The sequence below is a fragment of the Chenopodium quinoa genome, unplaced genomic scaffold (genome assembly GCF_001683475.1).
Source record: "Chenopodium quinoa cultivar QQ74 unplaced genomic scaffold, ASM168347v1, whole genome shotgun sequence".
NCBI classification, from domain to species: domain Eukaryota; kingdom Viridiplantae; phylum Streptophyta; class Magnoliopsida; order Caryophyllales; family Amaranthaceae; genus Chenopodium; species Chenopodium quinoa.
The window spans coordinates 796745-807164 of NW_018743791.1; the positions used below are offsets into that span (position 1 = coordinate 796745).

The window sequence follows — 10420 nt, forward strand, 5'->3', positions numbered from 1 at the left end:
GGACCATCTCAACAAAAAGCTTAACCTGATGATTGAGGCTTAGAAATATGTTTTATACTCTATCACGCCCCCGCACACGAGAGCCCATTTGGGCTAGAAGTGTGGATGCAACATGTTAATAGCCCATTTGCTCTGATACCATGTTAATGGACCAACTCAACCAAAAGTTTAAGCTGATGGTTGAGGCATAGGAATATGTTTTATACTCTATCATAGGTAAATCTGGGAATGTTGTCACTCAATTTTCTCAATGCCAGAATGCATCTCCTGAAAGTTTTTCTTTCATACTTTAACTGCCAAATTGTGTAATGTGAGTCACTGAGGTCCCTTGTCCTACACTCCCACACCTAAAACGTCAAAGTGTTGGCCCGTGGCACAACCCAACACAAATAAAGTATGACACATGTTACGGCACATCCCATCCACACTTTTTATTTAGAATAACACAACAAGACACAACATGATTTGATGTAACTGTATGCTAACACAAGTTAAATTTAGTTTAGCAACACAAGTGGCTAGACCCTGGGCTGTGTGCCACACAAACGGCTAGACCAAGGGTTGTGCCTTGCCAAGGCGTGTAGGCTCGAAACAATATTATCTTTATCCAAACTTGATTGGTTAAGGGCATGGTGTAGTTTAGATTTTAGATCTTTCACACTACGTATCTTATTTGTGCTTTGCCGACTAAGTAAAGGGGCATCTTATTATCCAAGTGTTCCAAATCTCGAGTGATATTGCATGACATCCCAGCTTATAGCATTGAGAGAACATGCAAGCACAATTAAAACACAGCCTATATCAAAGCAGCGTCGGTGTAGTGCTTGCGTAAGAGGGTCTTATATGCTTTTTGTTGATTATATAAATAGTTCACACTCACTTTGATAACTTAAGATAATATAGAGTAAGCAAAAAGTTTTAATATTATCCTATATGTTTAATATTAGTAAATTTGAATTTTGGTACTTTAAAAATGGGGTAATTGAATTTTAATACCCATCTAAAATTTTATTTTAAATTGGTACCTCAAAAATGACTAAACTATAGATATCAGTACCTCCGTTAGCATTCTGTCAACTTTGCCGTTAGTGGGGCCCATTATCTAATTATCTAATAATTTAATTTATTAAAAAAAAAGAAAAAAACATTTAATAAAAAAAAACTTAAAAAATAATTAAAAAAAACAGAAAAAACCCCTAATACCACCAACCACCCACCTTCCACCGGCGATAGACCAACCCCGCGCCCAACAACCTCCCCTCAACCCCCACCAGCCCCTGCCTCCCCGCGACGCCGCCACCCCCCCACCAGCCCTGCCTCCCCGCGACGACGCCACCCCCGCCCACCTGATGTGAAAACCACCACATCGAAACCCTAAAACCCCAAAATAACCTCCCTGCTCCAGTCCGCAACAGTAAATTTCGGCAGCCCACTGCCTTCACCACCAACATCCCGCAACTAGCAGAGCACCACAACCCCTGCTCCGTTCCCACGCACCAGCCAACACCAATTCCTCTGACGCCTTCACCACCAACATCCCGCAACTAGCAAAGCACCGCAACCCCTGCTCCGTTCCCACGCACCAGCCACCACCAATTCCTCCGAAAAAACCACCACCTTTCGCACTTCCAATTGAAGCCGTTGATCTTAAATTCTTCAGCCCCGATTTGGTTTCAGGGTAAGGGTGAGAGGAGTACGGCTGTTTGTGGGTTTTGGTATGGGTGTGGGTTGGGGTTTCGGCAGTTCGGCGACGGTTTTGGGTAGAGGAGAGGAGTTATGCGGCGGTGGTGGGTTGATTTGCTACTGTCGGCACAGGGGAAGGGTGGCAGTTTTCTGATTTCTTTTTTAATAAATTAAATTATAAAATAATTAGATAATGGGACCCACTAACGGCAAAGTTGACAGAATGCTAACGGAGGTACTGATATCTATAGTTTAGTCATATTTGAGGTACTAAAATTCAAATTTTCCTTGTCATATTATTGCAACTTTTTTCAATCCGTTTAATATTAGTTGTCATATTATCGTAACTTTTTTTCATGACATTACATTTTCTTCTAAATCTTGAATATTTGTGATATTTATATTTTCTTTCATCCATATAATTTGTCTCTATCAAATTTAGTCAATTATCACATTATTTATCATCAACTATCTATGCTTTTATGATGATAAGATATGAGAATATAATAAAATTTGATGACTTTATTCTATTTTTTTTAAAAGGGTGTAATTTTCACGTAAAAAAGCAAGAAGTGATCCCAAAAAAACAAAGAAGTGTATGGGTATTGTTTTTGGTGGGACATTGGAAATTTGTGTTTTGATTATTTGGCTATTACTTAATTGAGAGGTCATTTAAGGCTTTAGGAGAGCTCAGTTTGGTTAGGGCTTCTCCGTTAGAGTCTCATTCTTACATCAAGAATTTGAAGCTTAGGTAATGTAAGGTATAAGTCAAATTTTTACAACCATGCTATCTCAAATAGTCACAATTTGTGGGTAGAAAGTTTATTTATTATATACTTCATTTGTGAAATTTAAATGTAGAAGCTTGTATAATTAAGATTAACAATCTTATTAAATTAGTTTGAGAACATGTGATGCTGGAGTTTGCCTAAGAATAATTCCAGAATAAACCGAATGCTTATGCAGTTATGCCACAAGTGGGTGCTAAATTCCAATAATGATCTTGCTATCATTAATCTATCAAAACAATTGTAAATCATCTTGTACAGTTATACATAAGATTTTTTTAATGACACAGTGCAATGATAAACGGATAAATAATAATAGTGTATTCAAAATCTCCCTCCGTCTAGAAATTGTGTGTAAAAGAGAAAAATATTATAAAATGATAATGAAGTTAAAAGGTAGAGAAAGAAATACTACAATGTTAATGTGAATGAGGTTTTCACTTTTAGCAATAGACCACTTAAAATAAACAATACTCCGTAGATATTATTTTCATGTGGTTCAAATCTGTTACACTTATGGTGGTAGTATATCCTGAAATTGAGGAGGAATAAGATTTCAAACCCAAAATCATGAATAAAATCATAAAAAAAATCTTTTTTTTTTATTTTTATTTTTTTTTATACAAAGTACCAGTGTATCTAAAACTTAAGACCAAATTCGATTCGACTCTATCACACCATCTACACCAAAAAAAAAAAAAAATCATTTACTATGCTACTCCATGTACTCAAATAAAGTACTTGATCCGTCTTTAGAAGAAAAAAAAAAAAAAAAATAGAAAGTACTTTTAGAAAGGAAAAGAGTAGAAGTAATTGATCCGTAAAGAGTGGAACACTTTAGAATAAAGAGCCCACACCGCACCCGTAATCAGGTTCGTCATCGTCATCCACACTTGTGCATCACACGTCGCAATTTCAGAAACGAAAACTCTCATTTTCTCTCTCCAAACCGCTTCCGTATAAGCTACTGCTACTGCAACTTCTACCATTATTACTACCTCTTTCAGAGCTAGGGTTTCTTCAAATTCTGCAACAATGGAGGTTCTTAATTTCTGAGCTTTATCTCTAAATTACTAAAATTTCGAAGGAGAGAGAAAATGACTGTTGAGTATACATGTTGCGAGACGCATTTCTTCGTGAATATAGGAATCATCGTTTTTCTGGTGATTTTTGCTGGATTAATGTCTGGTCTTACTTTAGGGCTCATGTCAATGAGTCTTGTTGATCTCGAAGTTCTTGCTAAGTCTGGTACTCCTAAGGATCGTAAACATGCTGGTATAATTTCCAATTCTACTCTGTTATTACTAATTTTTTTGATTAATTTTGATTTTAGTTGCATTATTATGCCAATGCTGTCATTTTGATTTCGTGTGCTTTTGAAAATTATGTTTGGTATGTTTGATTTTGTGTGTTGATTGTTTTTGGTTTAGTTTATAGAAATTTTGGAGAATTTTGTATGTTAAATAATTTTCAATTCATGTTATTATTAGTTAGAGTAACATGAACTGGTCTAAATTACTAGAAAAGCTACAATTGTTTGAAATTGATTACTGAAATGGCTTTGATTATGATTGGTTTGGGTTGCAAAGGCAGTGTTCTTTTCGAGATCGGGCTGTTATATGTGCTTATGTATTGAGGAAGGGAGTGATGTCTAATGTGTATGTGATGTAGGTTATTGTTCTTCGTGAGGAGAAGTGTTCATATTAGAAAAAAAATGACTAGAATTCTTGCAAATTTAGCGCCTTGATAAAGATAGTTGAACTTGTGGTAGTCAGCCAGCTTCAAGATGGCTAGATTGAACTAGAAATATCCTAGGCTCCAGTCTTTTCATTGTGCAATAGCATCCTAATTCTAATTAAATTTCGTGGAAAGAGTTACTCCGAGAAGATATAGAGCATGTAAAATGCAAGAAAAGGAATTGTTGGAAGTTTACTTTCAACTGAACTGTTTCAGTTATCTAGGATTCACTTGTAATTTGTAGTTGATTGGATATATCTTATCTTCTTATTTAAGGGCTTTGGTGCTGGTGTACGTGTTTAGCATAAAGTGTTGAGGATATGGACCAACACAAAAAGGGTTAAGACTTAAGAGCATTTGGAAACGGAGGTAGTATGTTGTTAAAGAATATTTGAAGAATAGGTTGGTTTATGTCTCAGTTTGTAGGTTACCCAAATGTTGAGACGTGGTTTATAAATCACTTCTTTTTTGGTAATAGTATGTTGATATTAGTTTTCAGAAATATTGAAGCTTTTTAATTTTATATTTACATTTTTTTTTGGTGCTATCATTGTAAAGCTTCAAAATTATTGTATATTGCTCCTAATGAAAACTTCCCCCTCTTCACATGATAGAGAAGATATTGCCTGTTGTTAAAAATCAGCATCTACTACTCTGTACCCTGCTTATCTGCAATGCTGCTTCTATGGAGGTATTTTCATGCTCATATAGTATGTCTAACGCACTAACTTTGTAGAAAATACAAGCTAAAAAAATCCAAACCCTACTTTTGCAGGCACTTCCAATTTTTCTAGATAGTTTGGTTACAGCCTGGGGTGCCATCCTCATTTCAGTTACTTTGATACTTCTGTTTGGCGAGGTTAGTTTTTGAGACTTTGCTATGCCATCCAGAATATAAGTTGCTAGTAGTATCCACATTTACGTAAAGATTCCAACTAACTTTATCTAAAACTGCATCGACATTGGCAGTTTGTCACTTGGTAATCAATATAAATTTTTAACTAAAAGGGCCTATGATGTTTTATTGACAGTATAAAGAATGATATCAATGTTGTATAGGTATTGCATAATGATTTATATATTAGATTATGAAAACTCACCTTAGATGACCTATGCTTTGGATTGGAGAGAGTACTTTAACACTATAACAGCATAACTCTTAAAGAGATATTGTCAGTGTGAGTGGATTTTGTACTTCCGTTTATGTGAGGCTGTAGCATTCCACCCATTCTGCTTAGATGATCAAACCTTGTCTGAAAAGAAAGCTTTTTAGTCATTAGGGATTAAATGTACCACTACTACCTGATTGGAAGTAGAGCTATTTCCTGATCAAGGGTATTTTTGTCTGAGTAGTACTGTGTAATTGACGTTTTTTGTACAACAAGTATATTTCCTATCATGTTAACGTTTTCGTAAATTTTTAATCTAAACGGTGTTGCATTGCAAATGCAGATTATACCACAGTCAGTTTGTTCTCGTCATGGTTTAGCGATTGGTGCAACAGTAGCGCCTTTTGTTCGTGTTCTTGTTTGGATTTGCTTTCCTGTTGCCTATCCGATAAGCAAGGTTTATGTTTCCTCTTATGTTTTTTCTGTTTTACTTGATTACTCTGGAGGCGCTTTTGAAGTTTCCTATCATTTCATGGCCATTTATGTCATTATGTTGATTGCTTGTTAATATTCTCGTCTGCAGCTGCTAGACTATCTTCTAGGTCATGGACATGTGGCTCTTTTCCGAAGAGCTGAATTGAAGACACTTGTCGATTTCCATGGAAATGAGGTCTGTGTTTGATTATAAAATAATCTTTTCTTATGATGTTTCCTTTAAATTTATTATTGTAGGAACCCATACCCTTTTTTCTCTCAGATAAACCAGGATCGTGAAATCCAATGAGAAGAGGCTAAAAGTGTCTAAAAACACTAAAGTAGGGTGTTTTCCTTGTAGAGGAGGGGTTGAGAAAAGAGTCATCCCTGATTCCCTGTAAAGTAAGAGTTTGATTCAAGTAAAAAAAAAAAAAAAAAGAATTGCTAATGCCCCCAAGTTAATGATCTTATCCACAGTATCAAGAATGGAGAAACGATGCAAAATATCTGATGTCACAAAGTCATCATTTCTAGTCCTTCAAAATCTGATGTCACAAAATCAGTTCAATCCTATACCTTCAAAAAACACAATTTTTGTAAAGGGATCAGCTTCCACACTTTAACTATCCCTTTTTCCATCCGTTCCAAGTTATAACATGTATTTGGTCGATCCTGAACCCAGCAAACCTTTTAGGACAACAAATCATGCCAAATAGAGCATCTAGGGAAAGGAACTAGGAGGTCATTGGCTGATTCTTCACCATGTTCGAAAAGACTTGCGCTACTAGCAGTCTAGCACTACTGACTTTTCATTTTTCTTGTGGATCTCTCTGAGAATTTTCCCTTCCATGTGACAAGCAACGTACCCTGTTAAAACCAAAGGGGCTTGGAAGTACCTTGGACCTCCAATTGGCTTGGACCGGGGAATTAAGTTATCCTTCAAGGTATATCAAGTTGTGCTTTGTTAATTCTATCAGTGTCAGTGAGAGAATGGACCTGTTATTTTTTTATTAGTGAATTTGAGCCTCCACCAGTATTTCCTTCTTATAGCCGAAGACTTGTAGAGGCCCAAGCTACTGCTATCCCAGTCTTTAAACATGATTGATTCTGGGGAAATATGTTGATTGAAAATTTGAAATATGGAATCCTACCTTTAACAAGACATCTTATGATTATAGAACCCAACCTTTCTCTAGCTACACTTCTTTTCAACTTCAGAAGGTTAACAACACCTGTGGCCGCTAATTGAAGAAGGTAAGAAAATTTCTTAGAAGAACAAGTTGATGAACTCCTAAATGCTCATTACAATCAATAGAAAACTGTTTGTGCAAGGAAGCATTCTAACACCTTCCTGAAAATACCAACTGAAGTGAGCACTGTTGGGAGGATGTTTAATGAGGTCACAATGGTCAAAGAGCTTAGACCTAGCCTGAGCGAGGTCTTCCACTTTCAGATCAGGCATTTTGACCAGATAACCTTCATGTAAACACCGTGGAGTGTCTTATAACTCCAATTATTCCTACAGGATGTGACAACAGGTGTTGGTTTTTATTTTAAACAATATGGGATGTTTTGTATGCAGTGTTAGCCATCATAGCAAGGCCTATTTTGTTCTATTGCAGCTCTAATGTTATGGCGACTATTGCCTTGATATATCGATCCTTCATGTAACCATATATCCATTCTTTATTTGTTGAAAACAGGCTGGAAAAGGTGGTGAATTAACGCATGATGAAACTACTATTATTGCTGGAGCGCTTGAAATGTCTGAGAAGACAGCTGGTGACGCAATGACTCCTATATCTGAGATATTTGCTGTTGACATCAATGCCACATTGGATAGGTGCAATATGCTATCACAATTTATAGTAATAAATAAACATATACGAAGTATATGTGTATTTTTTCCATCAGCCCTGCTCAGGAAAATAAAATTGCTATATGTAAGCTTATAGTATCTCCTTTGCAGGGTCACAATGAACGCAATTCTGGATAATGGCCATAGCCGAATTCCAGTATTTTATGAGCAGCAAACAAATATTATTGGACTTGTTCTGGTACATTGAGTGTTGTTTTCTTCATTCAACTTTGCTGCTTCATCCCTTGCTTATGAGAATCGAGATGAGCCATATTTGACAGTATATTACTAAATTTATTACAAATGAATATTGCATAGATGAGATAACAGTGTAGAATAGGGAAACAGAGGGAAAGTTCTCACCATAATAATATAGATTTCACCTTATAAAAGTGAATGAATTTTGGAGATTGTAGTATGCAAGCAGAGGACAAAACCTCCTGAACATGAATTTCTGCAAATCCTCCCAATTATATTGCATCTTCAGCAATACACTCCTATGTAAGAATGTAGCTGAAAAAGATGAAATATGAACTTTCTTTTCCATCAAATGCACTAAATGGGTAGAAATGTGAACTTGCTTTCTCATCACACTCACCAATATATCTCTCTAGCCAAGTGTAACAATAGAACCCAGGCATATTTAGTTATCATTTTTTATCCAAAATATCTTGCTTCAAAGAAAGTGTGTGATTGAGCAATGGTGGATAATAAGGTGGTCTGCTGTCCTTAGTCTGTATTTTTTGTTTGGGCAATCCTTGTAATTTAATTTTGTCAATATATACTGCAGTATGTCTTCTAACAATGATTGCTTAACAATTTCAGGTGAAAAATCTGTTAACTATTGATCCAGAAGATGAAATACCTTTAAAGAGTGTAACAATTCGCAAAATTCCAAGGTATGTGTAGGGACTTGCATTCAAATGATGTTTGTTACTCAAAAGTTCAAAGCAATTAAAATTATTCCCTCCTATTCTTTATTTAACTCACTATTTTTGCTCTCTTTCTTGTATGGCAATGGAAATTCTCTTTTTTACCCGTATTCTATTGCATGGTTCACTATTTATTCTATATGGAGTAATCCAAATGTCTCGTAACTTCTTTCTCTTATCATGTTAAATAGAAAGGTATAGGGATTATATGATATTGAATTCCTGGTAGATTCCCAAATATACATGTCGAATAATTTAACATGTGCACTTTGCATTTTATCATGTAGATTTTCATATTTGTGTCTCTTATGTAGGGTACTTGAAACATTGCCTCTATATGACATACTGAATGAGTTTCAGAAAGGCCACAGCCACATGGCAGTAGTCATTCGGCATGTGAACAAACCAGAGGTGCCGCTAGTCAATGGTAATTCTGTGGGAGGTAATTCCTGGTCTGTGACCTTCTTCATTACTAATGAGTTTCTTTTAATCATTAAAGACTAGATACGTCCTTAAAAACATTATTGAGGGATACTGAATTCCTGTTTGGAAAAATAAAATAAAATAATCCACCTATCATTGCATGATTCAGTTTCCTTATCCCAAAAGACTGGATTCAACCTTAAAACCCTTTATCTAGCCAGATAGTTTTTTTGTCAATTGCCTCCGAACTTCCTTGGTGCTTCTAAAAGCTTAACAAAACGTCTGGAGAAGATGAACATGTAATAATTATTACTCCGTATTTGTCCTTTATCCTTTATGTAGATTCAGTGAAAGAGGTAAAGGTGGTCATTGACGATGATGATGAGCAACAGGGTATTCTAGAGAAGGCAAAGAGTCTGAAACAGAAAAGAAACTTCTACAAGTGGAAGAGCTTCCCAAACAGTAACAAATCGAACAAGGGAGTGAGGGCCAAGAAATGGAATAGGGATATATATTCAGACATCTTAGAGGTTGAGCAGCCTTTGCCAAAGCCTGATGAAGAAGAAGCGATCGGGATTATCACTTTGGAAGATGTCATTGAAGAGCTATTACAGGTAATTGAATACTGTATAATGTTTGTCTTCTCCCTAAATTTGTCATAAACTAGCTTGACTTACTGGATGAAACTGTCGGAAATTGGTTAAAATGGTGTATTTGCAGGAGGAAATTTATGACGAGACAGACCATCCTATTGATGATTCATGACACTTGGCTATACAAGTGAATATCTTAATTATAGATGATATAACCATTATCAGTCCAAAAGAGGAGGATTAAGTTTCCGACAAAACAATTTGTCAATCCGAAGCTAGGTTAGGTCTTAGGTGGTCTGAGGCTCAGAGGCTGGAATGTATGATACATGCCATCATCAATATAGGTACTTTGTTTTGTGAATGTGTTGTAAATGTAAGCTAACAGTTGCTGATGGTCTCCCTTTGTTTGAGGTGAATCCATTAAATTACGATAATCTATTAGAGCGTGTAAGCTGTTTTTAGGACAAATAATTGTTAATGCTTGACTAATTTCTCGACTTCCCTTTTTGTGCAATCTCAACAATTCAACATCACTGGGGTCACTAATACAGTAATACCCTTGAATTCTTGTGTGAATTAAAATTATGTGAGGTTACTTGTTGAAAAGGTTTGGAATAGGTAAATGATTTCTGATAATGTAACATTATCAGCTTATTTTGGCGTAGTCAAATACTATCATATCACATGGTATTATTATATACTCGTACTAAGTATTTCGTATTTATATCTTTTTAATATAAAGTCTTATTATACAGATGACTAGGTCAATAATTGTATTAGGTAATAAAGGTGGCTTTCAAGCCTTTAACACAAAGCTGGTTTA

General features: G+C 35.7%; 1 protein-coding gene across 2 annotated transcripts; it reads left to right on the forward strand.

Moving 5' to 3' along the window:
* The first annotated feature begins 2942 nt into the window (after positions 1-2942).
* LOC110685032 (DUF21 domain-containing protein At2g14520-like) lies at positions 2943-10127 on the forward strand. Of its 2 annotated transcripts, none has more exons than XM_021861490.1 (11): positions 2943-3746; positions 4823-4899; positions 4984-5067; positions 5661-5774; positions 5901-5987; positions 7495-7634; positions 7761-7848; positions 8475-8548; positions 8896-9023; positions 9347-9618; positions 9725-10127. In XM_021861490.1, exons 1-11 carry the CDS (start codon positions 3569-3571, stop codon positions 9767-9769), a joined length of 1287 nt encoding a protein of 428 aa, XP_021717182.1. In that variant the 5' UTR covers positions 2943-3568; the 3' UTR covers positions 9770-10127. The 2 variants fall into 2 exon arrangements, with proteins under 2 accessions (XP_021717182.1, XP_021717184.1); XM_021861492.1 differs by having other exon boundaries at positions 3646-3746; positions 4828-4899.
* The last annotated feature ends 293 nt before the right edge of the window (positions 10128-10420 follow it).